This window comes from Kogia breviceps, chromosome 8 (assembly GCF_026419965.1).
Source record: "Kogia breviceps isolate mKogBre1 chromosome 8, mKogBre1 haplotype 1, whole genome shotgun sequence".
Lineage (NCBI taxonomy): Eukaryota > Metazoa > Chordata > Mammalia > Artiodactyla > Physeteridae > Kogia > Kogia breviceps.
Genome location: NC_081317.1, coordinates 113,012,335 through 113,032,741, shown reverse-complemented (window position 1 = coordinate 113,032,741; position 20,407 = coordinate 113,012,335). Strand labels below are relative to the sequence as shown.

Here is a 20,407-nt window from a genome sequence, read left to right as displayed (position 1 = left end):
TTCACTGAAGAGATACTTTAAAGCTCAAATTTACATGTCACCTACTCCAGGAATGTTTTCTACTTGTCAGAAGTGAATCATTTCCTTCTGTGTGCTAAGTCTGTACTTTTCCTCTAATTTTATTGAGGTATGTGTCTTAGTCTGTCTAGGCTACTATAAAAAATAAATACCATAGAGTAGGTGGCTTATAAACAAAAGGAATTTATTTCTTAACAGTTCTGGAGGGTGGGAAGTTCAAGATCAAGGTGCTGACAGGTTCATGGCTGGTGAGTGTCCACTTTCTGGTTGATAGATGGGCATCTTCTCCCATGGATGACAGGAGGAGTGAGGTTGCTCTCTACAGCCTCTTTTCTGAGGGCACTAATCCCATTCCTGAGGGCTCCACCCTCATGGCCTAATCACCTCCCAAAGACCCTACTTTCAAATATTATCACATGAGGATTAGGTTTCAACATATGAATTTTGTGGAGACACAAACATTCAGTCTATAGCATGTATCATGTGCTTGTTAAGCTACCTGTCTCCCTTATTAGACTGTGAGCTCCAAAATGGCTAGGACCCTCTCCCAATTATTTTTGTATCCCCAGAGCCTAGAAAAGATCCTAGCATGCAATAAACGAATGACTGAAACTTCTAAAAACACTGTATTATCTGTAAAGGAAGCATAGCTACAATTCGTCACTTTAGTAAAATTCATATGAAATTGATATATAACTATACCATACATGAACTGATTTGATCACATTTGCAGAAAGTAGACTATAAACTTTTAAGGGCAAGAACCAAACAATATTATAAATTATTTTAAATTATATAAAATTACAAAAAATATGAAAATCCAACATCTCAATATCATGTTTGCTTTAGACTGTTTCTAACAAATAAAAACTTACAAATGGAAACCACCTTTTAGCCATTCCCAGATACCATCCATTGGCCTCTCTAAGAGATGACCACCACCTTGAAGCTGGTGTGTGTCCATTCTATCCATATAGTCTCATTTTTACTATTTAAGAAAATATATCTATAAACAATAGACAGTATTATTCTGCGTTTTAATACTTTAAGCCAACAATATCTAAATACACATATAATGTGAGCCACATGTGTAGTTTTAAATGTTATAGTAGGCACATTTTGAAAAATGGAAACAGGTAAATTTTAATGTTTTATTTAACCCAATATAGCCAAAATATAATCATGTGAACATGTAATCAATATAAAAATTGTTACTAAGCTAATCAATATTCTTTTAAAAAAAGTCTGGTACTAAGTCTCTGAAATCCTGCTGGTAGTTTATACATACCAGCACATCACAGTTCAGATGCTAAATTTAGATTTCATAGAATTTAAGTTGAAAAAAATAGATTCCTATCCAAGTTGTTCCAAACATATTTAGGTTTTCCAATAACTTAAATCAGTTTTAAAAATTTAAATGAATTAAAATTAACAATTCAGTTTTTCAGGCACAATAACCATATTTCGAGTGCTCAATATCCACACAAGGCTAGCAGACACACTGTTGGGCAGTGCAGCTTGAAAAGATAACACAAATACTCACCATTCAGCATCTTTCTTTTCCCCACTACATTTATTTTCTTCCTTTGCTATATCCTAAAACATAAGTGCACATATGGACTGAATGGCTTTGAATTTCAGGGCAGATGACAGTTTTCATTTTTAAAAAAATCATCTTATCAAGAAGTTTACTCAGTAAGTATAAAAGAACTTTCAAAAAACCCTACTGCTTTCTATCTTTGTTTAAACAATGAGATTGTTAAACAAGGTATACGTACTGATAAATAATGACGCGCTGCAATTAGCAAAGGCGCAGCTTTCGTACTAGCCACTCCCAACCTTCCACCCCGCCCTCCACACGCACGCACCCACACGGACACATACACACGCGCGCGCACACAGACACGTACACAGACACGCGCGCGCCAACGACAACGCCGGGGCTGCGCTTTCCCTGCGCTCTCGGCCGGGCGCGCGCCTTCGGGCTCCGGGAGCCCCAGGCTGACGGAGACTCGGAGGGGCTACACGTCCCTTTTAAATGCTATTAGACCGGCTCCCAGTTCCCTCGAGGAGAAAGAGGAGAGGCAGGGGGTGGAAGCGAAAAGCAGCCCCGTTAAGTCCACTTGTCAGCAGCTCCACCTCAAGAAGCGGCAGTGGGCGCCCCGCAAGCCAGCGCGTTCCTCGCAGGGACAATGCGAGGATCTGGAGGCGGCCTTCAACCCGACATCGGCCCCATCCCGGCGCGGAGGTCGGGACGCGCGTTTCCCCCTGGCAGGCGCCCTCACAGTCTGGGGCGTCAGTCGGCGGAACTGCTATCAGATTCCCATGGTGTTAGCTGCGGGACCTCCGGGTCCAGAAAAACGCCAGGGCGCCCGTTCTCCTCGGTCTGGATGTCCCACAAAAACGTAGTCACACCAAAAACTTTTTCCACAGATATGAAAACAGCCCGAAACTTTTTTCCCACAAGCTCCCTCCCCTTCCCTCCTACTCCCGCCCCCGGCGTTTTGTGCTTCGCCTCAGGAGTTGAGTGACCTCTTCGTGTGGAATGCCAGCTCTGCAAAATTCAGGAGCTAAACACAGCCCAACTTCCCGGGAGAGACCAGAAGCCAGAAAACCTCGCAACCCCAACCACACGCCCCTGTTTTTCCAGTTTCACCAAAAAAAAAAAAAAAAAAAAAAAGGCCCCACGAGCTTCCGCGCCATGAATGCTGGGATAAGTAGTTCCCCTAAACCGCGAAGCGCTGGGTCAGATTGGAGCTCAGGTTGGCTCCCCGGAAGAAAACTACAATTCCCGTTGTGCCATGCGACGGAGTGGAAGGGGCGGGACGGCAAGGGCGCAACGCGCTTGCGCAGGTCGAGGGCCGGAGGGAGGCGGAGGCGCCGGCGCCGTGGTCCAACTGCTGAGGAGTCTCCATGTGACAGAGAGCGGCGTCCCGGCTCCTGGCGACGCCACATTCTGGTTCCCGACTCCAAGCCCCGTCCACTGTCCCGGCGCCAGCAGACACCGGCAGGTCGGGGGCCCGCGGTGTTGTCCGGAGGCCTCAGGCGCAGAGTGAGTAGCCACCGCCAGTCAGGTGCCTGAGGGACCGTCTAGACCCCGACGTCTCCCGAGAGGCGAGCGGCGCGGCGAGCGGGGCTTCTGTCAGCGCGGCGCCGCGAGCGCGGGGACATGAACGGCTTCACGCCCGAGGACATGAGCCGCGGCGGGGACGCGGCCGCCGCCGTGGCCGCCGTGGTCGCCGCTGCCGCCGCCGCCGCCTCAGCCGGGAACGGGGCCGGAGCGGGCGCCGGGGCCGAGGTGCCGGGCGCCGGTGGGGTCTCGGCGGCGGGGCCCCCGGGAGCGGCCGGGCCGGGCCCGGGGCAGCTGTGCTGTCTGCGCGAGGACGGCGAGCGGTGCGGCCGGGCGGCGGGCAACGCCAGCTTTAGCAAGAGGATCCAGAAGAGCATCTCCCAGAAGAAGGTGAAGATCGAGCTGGATAAAAGCGTAAGTGACGGCGGGACGGGCCTGCCCTGCGCGCCCTGTGGGCGCTCGGGGAGCGGAGCAGACGCGACGTCGGTGGGGTGCGGGGCCCCCAGACCTGGGCGCAGCGCGAGCCCGTTCCGGCGTCTCTAGTAGGAAGCAAACAACAAAGTGCTGCAACTCGGCCCTCCGCCCGCAGCCGACAGGCTCGCGCGCCGCGGACCCGCGCCCGCGCGCGACCCCACCCGCGCCCTGCCTCCCCCTCCTCCTCCGCGGGGGCCGGGGCGCGAAACAAAGGGGGCGGCGGAGCAGAGGGCCCGGAGTAGCTGTCCTGCAGCCCGGCGGCTCCTTGTGGAACGGAGGCGCCTTCTTTGTTTTGCTGCCCGAGCCAGCGCTCGGCCCCGGGGAGTAGCTCCCCCGGTCTGGGGACAGTGGAGTCCTGGTAGGGCCTGACGCCGGGGGCGACGAGGATCCTGTTCCCCGTCCCGCGGGCGCGGGTGCAGGGGACGCCTGGCTGCGAGCCGAGCGGCCGTGTCAGCATCCTGGGCAGCCGCTCCCAACGTGGGGAGCGCGCAGCCTCTGCGGTTTTGCCCTCCGGTTGGCAGCCATCAGGGTTTCTTTCTTCGTCCTTTCGCACGTCTGTTCTTTTGACCGTCGCTGAGGTTTTTAGAAACGGCCATTTCCACTTTTCGAAGCTCTAGACGGCGGTAATAAATAACAAGATGCCAGAACCGGCACACATCGTGCATCTTTTTAGCTTGCTTTTAGCTTAGAGGTTAATTTAAAAGCCTATTGGCTTAGTCTTCAACTGTTTTTTTTTTTTTTTTAAGGAGTAACTGCTAACGTACGAAACCTGGTATTTCAGATGTTACCGTACAGCTCTCAGAACTATGTAATTAAAGTTTTTGAAAAGTTTATTTGGGATACTTTCTGCCCATTCAGTTAGTTACTCCGTCGTGTTCATGAGAAACTTTTCAGGTATAGTGAATAATTTCACATTGCTGTGGTTGGAAAAACGTATTACTGATAAATGCATTTATTTAATACGCAGAGTTCATAATTCAAATTTAAATTTAGGATGTGAAATCAGCAACTTATTTGTAAAAATGGGTAGTGTTGTGCTCGATTTCATTTGAGTATTAAGTTAGCAAGGTTAGGAAGCATACATCACGGTATTTTAAAATGCTCTTTAAGTAGAGAAAATGCTATCAAATAGTAAAATTGTGAACAGCATCATTTTTCCCTTGTTAAAAAAAAACAGCATGACTGAACTAATCTAGTTCACCATCGCTGCAATTTGATGACAGAATCCAGACGGTAGAAATTTCTCGTTCTTCTCTGCGTCTCGCTTCCCTTACTGGCACCTCTCCCCGCCCCACCCCCAATCCTCTTAACAATATTGCCAGACATGGTAGGTTTTAACTGGGTTCAGTTAAAGTAGAAAGAAACATTCGTTGTCTTAACAATGGTCTGTTTGGACTGTTGTTTTTATTTTTAATAATTCACTGTGAATTATGTATTTTTAATACTTAGACACATTTTACGGCAATCATAAGTAGTCTGTGAAACTTTTCTGTTTCAGGCAAGGCATCTTTATATTTGTGATTATCATAAAAACTTAATTCAGAGCGTTCGAAACAGAAGAAAGAGAAAAGGGAGTGATGATGATGGAGGAGATTCACCTGTTCAAGATATTGATACTCCAGAGGTAGGTGAAAGTTTTCGTATGTTAAATGTAAATCTTAAATCCTCCATTCTGAAAGTTTTATTTAAAAAATATGAACAAATTTTAAAAATACTTAAAGCATTTGAAAAATCTGAAAATGAAAGCAAAATTAAATATGGCCAGTTAACATGAAGTTACACAATTGGACTTGTTACGGTTTCAGTTGACAACTCTTAGAGCTCTGTTGTCTTATAAGTTCTTTTTTTTTGGTTCCTGGTCTTTAATAATTATGCTCAAAATATTGAAGTGTTTAATACATTTGTAGTTTTGATTATATAAAAGGCATTTTAAATAATGGAGTTAAGTTTTCATTGTGTTGAAATTGCATTGTTATATATAACAAAGCTAAGTCTAACAAATGATATGTTAATTATTTTCAGGTTGATTTATACCAATTACAGGTGAATACACTTAGGAGATACAAAAGACACTTCAAACTCCCAACCAGACCAGGACTTAATAAAGCCCAGCTTGTGGAGGTATATATGAGTTTTAAGCTATTTAACGTTTAAATGAGCCTGTTCATACAAAAAAGGGTCATTAAATGCTAATGACATTGTTAGTGTAGCATATATAACAGTACCTTTTATCAGTAGTTAGAAAAATCAAAGTTAGTAAAAAATCTATTGTGGAAGAATCTAGTTGCCTAGAAGTGTTTGTCTACCACTTAGGAAATTCCTTTGTGTAATGACTACTCGATGGATTGTGTGCAGTTTTCTAAGCATCTTCCAATAATGACTTTCAGGAATAGTGAGTGAAAGTTTTTTTAATTCACATTCTAGAAACCTGTTTATTTTAAAATTCTATTTGTTGAGTAAACATTTATTGAACACCTAATTGAGGCATAATAAAATAAATTAATAAGCTTTGATGTTTTTGTTAGAATTTATTTTTTGAAGTTTTTGATGGAGTAGGTTTTACAGATAAGCCCCTAAACAGTATTCCCATACCTGGCTGATTTAACTATTTCAGAATTTGTCCTGGTTGATGTTAGTTTTATTTGAAGCACCCATGTTTTTACTTCTAAAAGATGCAAAGACTTGTATCCAAGCTTTTACTTATAGTTTCTTGATATAGGACTTGCAGTCCTTCAGTGAATTTTGAAAAATTGAGTGTGTTTGTGTTCTCAGGAAATAATAGAGCCAAGAAATCTGTACATCATATTAAGATATTTATAGATTTATATGTTTGTACTTCAATCATATTTAAAATAAAAATGCTTAACCTATTCGACAGGATATAAGTAAATATATAAATCAGTTTTCTCATATTCTTCAGCTTGAATTTAGTAATCCAACATTTTCTAAAATGTGCATATTGAGTAAGATAGAAGATGAGTAGAATGATTTTTAACATTAAGATCCAGTATATTAATGCTTTAGCCAGAGCTGCATCTTTCCTTCTTGTCTAGGCAACAAAAATCTAATTTTTCTTTAAATTTGATTTAAAAGATCACATCCTTTTTGGATTGTATAGTACATTAATATAACATAAATATAGATATTGCCTGCCATGATGAAACTATGTTGATATATATACAGTTACTAATCAAGTGAAGGTACTTTTGTTTTGGGACAAATGAGAACCGAAGAAATGATTATTTTAAATGTTACATTTAAATTTATATATTTTTTAAATGCCGAAATCAAACTTGAAGTTTTTGATAATCTGGTCTTCTTTTTAAAAAGTTAAATTATTTCTAGAGCTATTTTCTTTTTTAGAAATGAGAAATCCAAGTAGTCATGAGTGTTATAACTTACTCAGAAATGCAGATATTTACAAATGATTCCAGAGTTGAATGACTATCCTCCTTAAGTCTCTTAATTATCTTTCTCTTTAAGAAGTTTTATCTTCTAGAATCTAAATATGCATATCAGCGCCCCAGTTTAGTCTATTATACTTCTATTGGTAGTTGCAGAGCACAGAATGAAAAGTCAAGAAAGCAGGTAAACATTCTTCAGTGGACATCCCTTTTTCCCTTCTCATTTTCCATCAATAATTTTTATTCAGAATAATTTTCAGGGAACCTTAACAAAAAATATTGCCAATGAATGAATGAATGAATGTAAGTTGTAGCAGACATATTTGTAAGATAATTCACGATTTGTTTCTATAGTACCAAAACTTTTTCAACTTAATGTTTATCCTTTTTCCATAAGTAGAGACTAAACCATTATATGATGCATGTGGACTCCTACATTCTGTTCTATTTCATTGATATTTGAAGTTTAAAAGTAAAACTACTTAATTCCTAATATAGATCTCAGTTATAAAATTCAAAATAAGTAAAAGGAAATACACATTCTAATTAATATATAGTTAATTGGGTGGGTCAAGGGATCCTTTGAAATCACACTACCTCTTGTTCATAATATCGTATTCTTATATGCTTTTCATCCTGTTGGTTCTTCGTTAAATTTATTTTTAAAAGGAAATAGCTCTTATCACACTTTTTCTTTTGATGACAGTATTTTTTACCTAGTTTATAAAATCTGTTAATATCTATAATTTAATTTCCTCAATTTTTTTTTTCTTTATAGATAGTTGGTTGCCACTTTAGGTCAATTCCAGTGAATGAAAAAGACACCTTAACATATTTCATCTACTCAGTGAAGAATGACAAGAACAAGTCAGATCTCAAGGTTGATAGTGGTGTTCACTAGGAGAGATGGAATTGAGAGTAAGACTTGGATGTTCATGTTAAGACTGCTTACTGCTTTTTCACATGTAGAAATGTTCCTTGTGTATTTTTTCTACAGAAGATTTTCTCTGGTTTTATTTTCTTTGTTTCTGAGTCTAATAATTAGTTGGAAACTCATGTAAAATGAGCTTTCCTAGATTAAAAAATATTTTAAATAAAGGTTATTACTATTATAGTTGCTTCAGTGTATTTATTTTGTGAAACTTGATTTTTATTTTAAACTGACTTTTAGGGACCAGTATTAATTGAGATTTTAATGTGAAGATCATTTTGTTACCTTTTTTCTCTTTTCTTTTTTTAAATTCTGAGGAACTAACAGAAGTAACAGATGTAGCACATTTGCTTTCTCTGGGGCAGTCTGATTTGGAATTAAGGATATCCTAAATAGTATTATTTTTTAAAGTGCTTTTCAGTACTTAACAGGTTTGAAATATCAGGAAGAACAAATAGTTTAATGCCTGCCTCCTTCCAAAGAAGACGTAATGTGTCAGCAAAGGTAAACACAGTGCTGAAAATTGAAACTTGAACATAGAATTAAATAGTTTGTTGTTTCTTTAAATTTTGTTTTAGTGAAAAGGTATTTATATGGCACACATAGAAAGAACCTCTGCACTGCCCCTTAGTCTTCAGTCATGTTCTGTACTGTTTACACTGCAAATTAAAGCTAATAAATTGGAGAGATCGAGAAATCTAACAAGATCTTAAAATTTTGGTCATACATAGCTCTGACTTGAGTTCTATTTTATTTCCTTTTTATATTTATATTTCATTATCTATCGGTTTTCTCTTAAATATTTTAACCTCTGCTTTTCCTGAGATTGTATTATTTAACCAGGGTCTTAGAGTTACAAATCAAATTTATAGCTTGTGAACAGAACAACAGTTTCAGTGAAGTGTTCTGAGATTGTGGTACAAATTTCAGGATTGAAATGGCTGTAACCATTAATGTAGCTCAGGATATCTCAAGGTTGACATTTGGGCCTGATAATTCTTTATTGTGGGAGGCTGTCCTGTGTGTTGTAGGTTTGGCAGACTCACCAGAGTCCACACACTAGAGCCAGTAGAGCTCCAAAAGTGATAACCAAAAATATCTCTAGACATTGTCAAATGTCCCTGGTGGGGACAGAATCACCCCTGACTGGGAACTGCTATGTAGCCAAATTTAAAGAACATACTGGTTCAAAAAAAAGGGGGGGGGGACATACTGGTTCAATAGAAGGTGAGTCTGTGTATTTTTAAGTGTTCTGAGTGTATTGAAGCTAGAAAATAATGGTGAACTCTAACGCTACTGGTCTTTGTTCTTGCTGTGACCATTTAAAGATTTACTTGCTACTTTATTGATGAGCCAGAGCTTGTAATAATTGGTATTACAGAAACCTCTGGTTTCCAGTACTCTAGAAATCACCATGAGAAGTTTTTTTCTTAGCTGTATGAAGATGAACCACATAGCTACAAGATGTAGTGGTTTATTTGAAGAAAGTATTACCTCTATATTTTATATTTTTACCTAAATCTATAAAGACTTAGTATAGAAACTTGTCTGTAGGCTTATTTTTTCCTATAAAATCACACTCCATTCTTATGAAAAAAGCTTGAAATTATTTGCTGACATTAAAATGTATGTTTATGAATACAGTGAATCAATGTTAGTTTCATACAATTATGTGCATAAAATGTAGTTGTATGAAAAAGTGAAAAAGAGTTGAGTGTTGATTATCCAGAAATTAAATCTCGTTAGAGCAGTTTAAAACATGAAAAATTGAGAACTTAAGAGCCTCCCCAAAGATGAGAGACTCAAGAAGCTGCAGTGTAAAAGTTTTACATAAAAATTTTAATTCTTTGCCGTTGGGTTTTAAAAATTATGAGTTTAGTGGAAATATTTTTACTTATTTATATCTGAACAAGAAAAAGTAAATCTCTGTAAGTATATAGTTTACTTTTAATATTAGAGCACCAGGAGAAGAATCCAAATTTGACTACCATTGGGGTAGAATGTATAGCAGCAGCTCAAGAAATAAGTTATTCGGTAACTACCTTTTACTGAATGATTTAGCGAAAGGCTAAAAATTAATGTCTGAAATAAATTTCTTTAAGAAAGTAAGCTCTATTATTTCTACATAAAGGTTTTTTTAAATTGAAGTTAGCCACCTTAAAGTGTACAATTTGGTAGTATTTAGTGTATTCACAATGTTGTGCAACCACCAGCTCTATTTTAAAAACTTTTCCTTACCCCATAGAAACACTGATAAGTAACTACTCCCAATTCCACCTCTTCCCATCCCCTGATAACCTCTAATCTTTCTGTCTCTATGGACTTGCCTATCATGGATATATCATGTAAAGGGAATCATACAATACATGTCCCTTTGTTTCTGGATATTTTTGCTTTAATATTTTCAAGGTTTATCTAAATTGCAGCATATATTAGTACTTTTTGCTTTTCATGGCTGAATAACATTCCATTGTGTGAATTTATTTTTCCAATCATCCATTGATTGGAAAATGTGTTTTTCCAATCACAATTGGAAAATCACAGTTTGTTTTTCCAATCATCCATTGATGGACATTTAGATATTTGGATTTCCACCTTTGGCTATTATGAATAATGCTGCTATAAACATTCGTGTACAAGTTTCTGTGTGGACATGTCTTCATTTTTCTTGGATATATATCTAGGAGTGGAGTTGCTGAGTCACATGGTAATTCTATAACATTTTGAGGAACCTCCAAACTTTTCCATAGTGGCTGTATCATTATACATTCTTAACAGCTATTTCTCCAAAATTGCTAATACTTGTATTTCCTTTTTTTTTTTTTTTTTTTTTTTAATTAAAGCCATCTTACTAGGTGCAAAGTGGTATCTCACTGTGGTTTTGATTTCCATTTCTTTTCAGTTCCTTTGTTCATTTTTAAATTGGGTTGTTTTTGTTGTTGCTGAGTTGTAGGAGTTATTTATTCTAGGTATTGACTCTACATTCAATATATGATTTACAAATATTTTCTCCCATTCTGTAGATTGCCTTTTCACATTCTTATTAATGTTCTTTGATGCATAAAAGTTTAAAATTTTTATTTAGTACAATTAATTTTTTTCTTTTGTTGCTTATACTTTTGGTGTCAAGCCTAAGAATCCATTGCCAAATCTAAGGTTATAAAGATTAGCCCGTATGTTTTTTCTAGGAATTTTATAGTTTTAGCTCTTAAATTTAGGGCATTGACCCATTTTGAGTCAATTTTTGTATATGGAGTGGGGTAGAGTTCCAGCTTCATTCTTTTGAATGAGGTTATCCAGTTGTTCCAGCAGTATTTGTTGAAGAGACTTCTTTCCCCACTGAATGGTCTTGGCACCTTTGTCAAAAATCAATTTGCCATAGATGTTTTGGTTTATTTCTATATTCTCAATTCTGTTCCTTTGACCTATATTTCTATTAAGCCAGTACCATACATATTTGACTACTGTAGCCTTGTAGTAGGTTTTAAAATCAGAAGGTGTGAGCCCTCCCACTTTGTTTTTCTTTTTCAGTAATGTTTAGAATATTTGGGGCCCTTTGCAGTTCCATATGAATTTGAGGATTGGCTTTTCTATTTCTGGAAAAAAAAAAAAAGACCATTAGAATTTTGATGGGGATTGTACTGAATTTGTAGATCGCCTTGACAGTTGCCATCTTAAAAATATTAAATATTTCAATCTGTGAACATGGATTATCTTTCCATTACTTTTAGGTCTTCCTTAATTTCTTTCTGTAATGTTTTGTAGTTTCCAGTGTATAGGTCTTTCACCTCCTTGGTTAAATTTATTCATGATATTTTATCCTTTTTGATGTTATTATAAATGGAACTGTTTTGTTAATATCTTTTTTTTGATTGTTCCTTACTGGTGTATAAAACACTGATTAGTGTGTGTTGACTCTGCACCTGTGCTGAATTCATTTATTAGCTCTAGTAGTATTTTTGTGGATTTTATGATATTTTCTGTATATGGAATCATGTTATCTTTAAATATAGATAATTTTACTTCTTCCTTTTGAATTTGGATGCCTTTTATTTATTTTTGTTGCTGAATTGCTGACTAGGACTTATAGTACAATGTTGAGTAGTAGCGATGAAAACAGGCATCCTTGTTTTGTTCTTTATTTTCACCATTGAGTATGTTAATTGTGGATATATCGTAAATGCTCTTTATTTTATTAAGGAAGTTTTTTCTATTCTTAGTTTGCTGAGTTTTTTAATCATGAAAGGGTGTTGAATTTCGTCAAATACTTTTTCTATAACTATTGAAGTAATCATGTTTTCCCCCCCTTTGTTCTGTTAATTTAGTGTATTACATTGAATTGTTTTCTTTGGTTGAACCTCCCTTGCATTCCTGGGATAAATATCACTTGGTCATGTTGTATAATCCTTTTAGTGTGCTGTTAGGTTTGGTTTGTTAGTATTTTGTTGAAGATTTTTACATCTATATTCATAAGGGATATTGTTCTGTAGTTTCTTCTGCTGTCTTTTATCTGACTTTGCTATCAGGATAATGCTGGCCTCATTGAATGTGTTCTTTCCTTTGCTGTTTTTTGGAAACATTTGAATAGGGGTGACGTTAATTTATCTTTTAAAAGTTTGATTGAATTCACTAGCGAAACCATCTGGTCCGGGACATTTCTTTGATGGAAAATATTTGATTATTGATTCAATCTCTTATTATAGGGCATTTGAGGTTTTCTATTTATTCTTGAGTCACCTTTGGTAATTTTGTGTTTCTAGGAATTTGTCCATTTCATCTAGTTTATTCAGTTTGTTGTCATACAGTTGTTTGTAGCATTCTCTTATAATACTTTTAATTTCTATAAGGTTGGTTGTAATGTCCCTGTGTTTATTTGTAATTTTAGTTATATGTGCTTTCTCTCTCTCTCTTTTTTTTTAGTAGTCTAGCTGAGGGTTTGTCAATTTTGTTGATATTTTATTTGGTTTCATTGATTATTATTTTTCTATTCTCCGTTTCATTTATTTCTGCTCTAATCTTTATTATTTTCTTTCTAACACTGGCTTTGGATTAAGTTTGCTCTTCTTTTTCTAGTTTCTTAAGGTGCAAAGTTCAGTTGATTTGAGATCTTTCCTATTTATTAATGTATATGTTTGCAGCTATAAGTTTCTCTCTGAGTACTTCTTTTGCTGCATCCCATAAATTTGGTATGTTTTTTGTTTTCATTCATCTCAGAGTGTTTTCTGACTTTCCTAGTTCTTCTTTGACTCATTGGTCGTTAAGGATGCATTGTTTAATTTCCACATATTTGTGGATTTTCCTGTTTTTCTTCTGTTACTGATTTCTAGCTTCATTCCATTATGGTTAGAGAAGATTGTATGATTTCAATTTTTATAATTTATGGAAAATTGTTTTATGGGCTAACAGACTATCCTGAAGAATGTTCCATGTGCACTTGAGAAGAATGTATATTCTGCTGTCGTTGGGTGAAGTGTTCTGTATATGTCTGTTAGGTCTAGATGGTTTAGAGTATTGTTCAAGTCCTCTGTTTCCTTTTTAATCTTCTGTCTAGATGTCTATCCATTATTTAAAGTAAAGTATTGAGACCTCCAACTATTATTGTAGAACTGTTTCTCCTTTCAGTTCTGTCAATGTTTCCTTCATATATTTTCTGGCTCTGTTGTTTGGTGCATATATATCTATAATTTTTATATCTTGTGTGGATTGACCCTTTTAACTATAAAATGTCTTTCCTTGTCTCTTGTACAATTTTTTTTAATTTAAAATCTATATTGTCTGATATTTGTATAGCCATGCCAGCCAGCTCTCTTTTAGCTGCTATTTGTATGGATTTACTTAGTCTTGGTAACAAAATTCAGATTATGATCTAGGCAAGTGAAGGTGGTTCAAAAATAAATTTTTGTCATGTTATTGCTTATTTATTTAACTGGAGTTAGTTTAAAAGTGTCAAGAAATGTCTTATGTATGCATATATATATATTTAAGAGTGTGAACTGTTTACTATAGAATTTATTCTTTGGGGATTAGGATATTTCTTATATTTCTTTGTAGCTAAAAGCTGATACTACAAACTTTAGTTTACTATATGCATCATGTCCCAGTTGCATTTATAGTCTACATAGTCAACTATAGTTCTTAAATAATAATCATATTAATTGCTACTAGATTATCATATACGTGTTTGTGCGTGTGTATTGTATGTGTGTGTATTCCCTTTAATGTGTATTTAAAGTAGACATCAAGTCAGTCTTATACCCATAATACCCAACAGACTTACGTTTTGACTTCTAAAACTCTGGAAATGGAGATCACGTATACTTCTTTTGTTGAAAATTTACTATAGGTTTTTATTTGTGAAATTCTGAGAGTATATTGGCTACATGTATGCCATGCATTTCTCTCCAGGTATACCACTATACAAAGTTGAGCACATTTTGGTGATACCGTTCTATAGAAGTAAATTGAGGAAGCTAATTCAATGTCAATTTACTATACTTTTCTAATATCAGTTTCTCTTTAATTCTTTGACAGAAAAGTTTAGGTTTAGGTGGTTAATGCAGTATGATTTAGAAATACATGAATTTGATAATTTTTTCCTTTTGGGAAAATTATTTTAAAGCCCATAGTATTTTACTGGTAAGATTATTTACATTTTAAAAGTACCTGTCATAATACTTTGCTAAGACAATTTATTATTGAAAGAATTCATGTGTATCTCTGGGCGGTTATAAGGAAGTTAAGGTTGTAGAATGAGCTGTGAATGTTCTTACCTGTCCTGTCCCTCTAAGAGTTGTTGCTCATTGTTTTGTTTCTCCATGTTGCTTCCAATTCTCTAATAATCCTTTAGGATTAGTACCTAATCCCAGCAAACAAAAATATTCAAGGAGTCCGTATGGATTATGATGAGGAAAAGAAAAATTTTATCAAGAAGAGATGAACTATTAGTAAGTATTACTGTCAACTTTGTGCTCAACACCATGGAATTCGTAGTAAGAACAATAATATAGAAAGTCAAAGATAAAAATACAGAAATTGTTATTCATTTAAGCATTTAACATATATGAGCTATCTGAAATGTACTTGTCACATACAAGTAAAAGTTTGCTTTCCTAAAAGGGAAATAGATTATCTGATGCTATTAAATAAAGCAGTGGTTAAGGTTCTAGATGCTAGAGGAAAACTGGTCAGATTCAAAACCTGGCTTTACTGCTCTGATAGTGTAACTTAATATGAGCTACTTAATTTCTAAGCCTTGGCATTTTTGTCCATAGAGCAGGGATTGTGATAGTACCTACCTCATTCAGTTGAAAGACAGTGTTTACCACAGTAGTACATTTTTAATAAAAGTTTAGTTGTCTTTTGTTGTAGGTAAAAGCTATTGAAAAAATAAAGGATATATTCATTAAATGACTGAATGAAATATTTGCTTTTAAAAACATATTGACCAAGTCAGAAAAGGTTGCATAGGTAAGTTGTGTGAACATTCATGTTTTTACATTTATTTGGTAAAACACATTGACCAAGTCAGAAAAAGTTGTATAAGGTATGTTGTGTGAACATTCACGTTTTACATTTATTTGGTAATTTACATAAAAAAGAGTGTGCTTCTATAATGCATTCATTTCTAAAATAATGTAATGCAATTTGATATTACAAGTTATTTCCAGAAAGGAGAGAATATGAAGGATAGTCATAATAATCTATAAAATTCCATTTATTAAATATTTAGCTTTTTTCCAAATACTATTTTTCTCATCAGGTTTTAAGTGCAGTAATAAGGGCATATTTAGTAAAAAGCCATTGTTGAATTGCCTTGTTTTTTTCCTCCCTCAGAGAGAGTATACCAAGTAGAAAATGTACTGATGATTTTCTTTATTTACCTATTCTATGCACTGTTCCAGAAAGGATATAAGACTTTTGTTATTGTGTTAATTTGACTTTAATACCTGTCAATTCAGTGAAGGAAAAAAAAGCTCAATCAAATCATATACTATGTTGATAAAACAATATATTTGAGGTTTTTTAAAACAATTCCACTTCATGCATTTTTGTAGAAGTCATACTATTTGAAAACATGTTCTGACTTAATGTTTTTGCAGCTTTTAAGAGGAACTGAATTCTGATTACCTCAAAATTCTTTTATTCAGCCCAGTAACACCTATTGAACACTGAAACTGTTCTGGGTGTGGTCTTGAGAAACAGATCAGGGACCTCCAAGGATGTATTTCAGTGAAACAATGTCACTTTAACTCAAAATGGTTATCTCCTAGATTTACTACACCTGTGGTGCTTCTCAAACGTTTCCCCACAGCAGTACTTTGTATAGCACCCTACACTTCTCCTTTGTAGCAGCAGGCTTCGCATTTATAAATATTTGTAATGATTACAGTTTTGTTAGAATACAAGTTCCAAGAGAAGTCCATCTTATTCATTACTACATCCCCAAATCTTAACAGCTGGCACTTAGCAAGTATCTAATAAATTTTTATAGCATGAAGGACTTTCTGAAATTAATTCTGCTGGCTACTCATCAGTGCACACCTCCAAAGGTGTGGAACATAGTCCAAAACTGTCTCTAACACTCAGAAAATATCTTTGAAGGCATCCGTTTTATTTACCTTTAAAATTCACGTGACTTTAAATTCTCATCCATTACATGTTTCTTTTAATGTGTTTTGTTATTCCCAAGAAAAGTGGACATGTCAGGGGTATGTAGCATAGTTTAAGGATACAACTATGTGAGTGTTTTGGAACTGGAACTCTCTTCAAAGTCTGTCTTGATTTTTAGCAAATACCTTAACTTGAGTTAGCATCTGAAAAGTGGGTTTAAGAATATTTATCTTGATGGTTTTATGGTTTTTTTAAGAGAGCAAAATGCAAATGTGCTTAAAGTACTTGGCATACATAATATATACTCAAATATTGGCTCCCTTTTCCCCCTCTTACTAGAAAACTTCTAATTTCCCTTCCAAGAACCTCAGTTTATCTCTGGTTCTTTTCATTAAGTATACATGATCTGTCAAGAACAGAACTGTCAAGAACTGAAAGTATTCTCCATCTTTGAGCCAGGGTTATGGCTCTTCCTCTGAGGGACAGAATTCTTTTACTGAGCACAGTGAACAACTCGTAGATGAAAATTTTCTAGTCAAAAATTTTAAACAATTTCCACAGAGAAAAATTAAATGGAATTTTTATTACTGCTAATTTAATACAAGTTTACTTAGGCAAGTAAGAATTTATAGAATCTGTGCTTTATTGCACTTCATAGAAACCAGAAATACAGCTACACTGTTATAGTGTGGTTTGTGGGGAATTAAGAATGGTGTTGTCTGGAATACAGGATGATTCTCAGTGATTGTTGCAAGGAATCACGAAAGAGATCTTTGGTCCAAAGAAGACATCTCTGAAAGAGAGCAGAACATGAATTAAATCCAGCTGAAAGTTAAGATATATGTTAGACTTTTCTGAGCAAGAAATGGACGCTGATTTCCAGGATTTCAGATATGACTATTCTTTTTAGGTGAATAAAGTACAAAGAGTGGGAGGACTTTTGCCACAAGAGCAGCAAAGACCAAGAAGGTAATCAATTCTTCTACTTTCCCCCATCTGCCATGGACATTATGCTGTCATTTGTCTATAAAGAATAGGAAAGATTGGGTGATTTCAAAACCTTACAAGCATACCAAAATATTCATTTCTCTGATATGGGTGGGGATAGGCCATGAAGTTTAAATCTACAACTAAGAAACAGAAGATTAAAAATTTGTTGGGAAGTCAATAAGTAAATCTCTAGGTTTTATAGGGAAAGGTGAAATTTTGAGCTACTCAACTCTATCCACTCTTGTTGGAAAGATCACATAAGGTGATGTATAATAAAAATGAACAGTATAATATGTGTATATGTGCAAGGTAGTGTTATGATTATGGCTCATTAGAAATATAATTAGCATGCAATGTACAACATGATGACTGTGGCTAACACTGTTGTATGATATATTTGAAAGTTGCTAAGAGAATAGATCCTACAGGTTATCACAAGGAAAAAAAATTGTAATTATATGAGGTGATTCGTATTAACTAAACTTATTATGGTAATCATTTCACAATACAGTTGACCCTTGAACAATGCAGCGGTAAGGGGTGCTGAGTCTCTGTGCAATGGAAAATCCGTGCATAACTTTACAGTCAGTCTTCTATATTTGTGGTTCAACATCCGAGGACTCAACCAACCATAGATGGGATAGTACTGTGGTATGTATTATGTTTAGTGAAAGAAATTTGCGGATAAGTGGACCCATGCAATTCAAACGTGTGTTGTTCACAGGTCAGCTGTATGTGTATGTCAACTCATTGTGCTGTACACCTTAAACTTACACAATGTTGTATTTAATTATATTCAGTGCAACTGAAAAAATAGAATGGCAAAATAAAATTTGTGTTTATAGGTAAAAAAAAAAAAGAAATATACTTAGATATTTGTTGCTACTGGGAAAACTGTAACCCAAAATCAGATAGAAATTATTTTCATATATCCATACTTCTAGCTCATCCATTAACAATGGATAATCAAAAATTATATCATAAAGTAAGTACATTTCAATAAATTAGTTTCAAGTCTTACAAAAAAGTAAACATGATATTTTAATATTAGATGGCGTTTCATTTATGTAGGAAAAGTTAAATCATTTTATGGAATCAGTTAACTTGAGTTTTTGATATCATTGTTTAATCAAGTGATTCTCAGATTTTATTATGCATCAGAATCACTTGGAGGGTTTAAGCCATAATTGCTGTGCTTCCTCTCCATTGTTTCTGATTCAGTTGGTTTGATCTGGGGCCCAGGGATGAACTACGGTTTTAACAAGAACTCTCAGGTAATGTTGAAGCTGCTGTTCTGGGAACCATACTTAAGAACCAACTGGCTTGGTAGAAGAAATACCCAGACCAAATCAGAAGACCTGTGTTCTAGTCTCAGTGTTGATATTAGCTAGTTTGTGGGATGGTGGTCATTTTACCTCTCTATAACTTTCTTTGATAAGATGGTTATATCTGCCCTTTCTAGCTCACAGATTTCTTAGAAAAATGAAAAATATGATGATATGTTGAAAGTAATTTGAAAAAGCTGATTTCAATATGAAGTAGCCAAGATCATAGTATTTGAGCTTCCTCAATAATCAGGAGAAGATTATTTTAAAATCAAGAGCTATAAATATTTATTTAATTTTCTACCTTTCTATTATACTTAAAATACATCTACTTTCCAAGTCAGTGGACAATCTCTATTCAGCTAATTTCTGGTTAACTCATACACAGAGCTAGAAAGTTTTTCTTCCACCATTACCAAACTTTTCCATCCAGTTACTTGATCTGTTCACTGGGATCTTTTATCTAAAGCCTTTTATTAGTTTTCAAATTAGTTTAAGATGTCAGTCAGCCTTGAAGGTGACTTCAGCTACCAGAAGATTTTTTTTGTGTGTGTGGTTAAAAATCAGATAGGAAATTCAGAATTTAATAGATTGGAGTGTTACTAATTTCCTGTATCTCATTTAGTTTTACTAAAATCTGCCAAACTCTGTCTCTTAAATGAAAATTTTCATTTTGGTACATAATGGTGATGATCCTAAAAAATAGCTGAGATTTGAACAGGGTTTTTACTGAAAAGGGTGATTAATTTTAGCACACTCATTATGAAGTTGTCTTAAGAAAGAGTTGTTGTACATACACTTCACAGTGATATGTTTTGTGATTGCATTTCCTTACTTTGGGCAGCAGAGCAATTCACTGAAGTTGCAGTAACAGATCATCTCACATCCCTTCCCATCCCAGAAGTGATCCTGGACGTTTACATCAATCTTTGTCAGGTCAGCTACTCCTTCTGGAAGATTGTGACAGTTGCGATCTTTCAGTATCTTTCTGTAGCAAGAGAGGCGATTTGCAGGCATGGCTTGGACTCCTAGCAGCAAAGTTAGTCCAATGGTGACAGCAAGTACTATAAATTTCATTTTGGCTTTTGGCCCTGAGATAGAAGAAAAACCAAAATGTGTCAGTGTTTGTATGTTTTTTTGTTTGGTTTAAAGATGGAATTCATCTGAACATAAAGTTCTGCAGCATTCTCATAAACTCTTGAATAGAAAAAGTGGGCGTTGATTTTTTTCTACTCTCTTTGAATGTCTCTCAAAGTTTAGTTTTATGACCACCTACAATAAAAATCACTTAGAGTTTTGTTTAAAATGACATGCCTGGGCTCCACAAAGAAATGTTGAATGAGAGTTATGTGAGGGAGGGGGAAGGGAAATAGTGGGAAGAGCCAGAATCTGTGTTTTTAAGGACCCAGTCATTTTTTTCCAGTATATTCAGTAGAGAAAAACTGCTTTTTAAGGTGATAAAACTCAAGTAAATTTCTGGAACAAATAGCATCATTGTGTACAATGATTCTTGACCTTGCATATCTAACAACATTGTCCAAGAATGTGGGTCCAACCCTGACAGAAACAAAAAGCCCAGTTATCC

The 20,407-nt window shown here is 36.0% G+C and overlaps 2 protein-coding genes and 1 non-coding gene across 11 annotated transcripts in view; 2 read left to right on the top strand and 1 right to left on the bottom strand.

Moving 5' to 3' along the window:
* Positions 1-2,860: 2,860 nt before the first annotated feature.
* SAP30 (Sin3A associated protein 30) lies at positions 2,861-8,078 on the top strand. The gene is made up of 4 exons (XM_059071057.2): positions 2,861-3,502; positions 5,061-5,186; positions 5,585-5,683; positions 7,745-8,078. The coding sequence occupies exons 1-4, from the start codon at positions 3,188-3,190 to the stop codon at positions 7,865-7,867; spliced, it is 663 nt and encodes a 220-aa protein (XP_058927040.1). The 5' UTR covers positions 2,861-3,187; the 3' UTR covers positions 7,868-8,078.
* Positions 8,079-14,748: 6,670 nt separating this feature from the next.
* The window catches only part of LOC131760922 (uncharacterized), a 96,205-nt gene continuing 90,546 nt past the window's right edge, over positions 14,749-20,407 (top strand). For 7 of the 8 annotated variants that reach the window (XR_010841683.1, XR_010841681.1, XR_010841685.1 and 4 more), the window contains exons 1-2: positions 14,749-14,841; positions 17,418-17,476. This is a non-coding gene — a transcript (uncharacterized protein). Of the gene's footprint in view, positions 14,842-15,277; positions 15,365-17,417; positions 17,477-20,407 lie in introns of those variants that run through there. The other variant, XR_010841682.1, reaches the window with a different exon arrangement.
* The window catches only part of SCRG1 (stimulator of chondrogenesis 1), a 28,790-nt gene continuing 23,832 nt past the window's right edge, over positions 15,450-20,407 (bottom strand). Inside the window, exons 2-3 of one of the 2 annotated variants that reach the window (XM_067040054.1) lie at positions 19,658-19,913; positions 15,450-17,300 (exon numbers count right to left, since the gene is read on the bottom strand). In XM_067040054.1, the coding sequence (XP_066896155.1) occupies positions 17,246-17,300; positions 19,658-19,899 (297 nt within the window). In that variant the 5' untranslated portion in view covers positions 19,900-19,913 and the 3' untranslated portion in view covers positions 15,450-17,245. The remainder of the gene's footprint in view (positions 17,301-19,657; positions 19,914-20,407) is intronic. The other variant, XM_059071061.2, reaches the window with a different exon arrangement.

Coding starts and splice junctions, on each gene's coding strand:
- SAP30 (XM_059071057.2), top strand. CDS start 3,188: ATGAACGGCTTCACGCCCGAGGACATGAGCCGCGGCGGGGACGCGGCC. Junction 3,503..5,060: donor AGATCGAGCTGGATAAAAGC/GTAAGTGACGGC, acceptor TTTCTGTTTCAG/GCAAGGCATCTTTATATTTG. Junction 5,684..7,744: donor ATAAAGCCCAGCTTGTGGAG/GTATATATGAGT, acceptor TTTTCTTTATAG/ATAGTTGGTTGCCACTTTAG.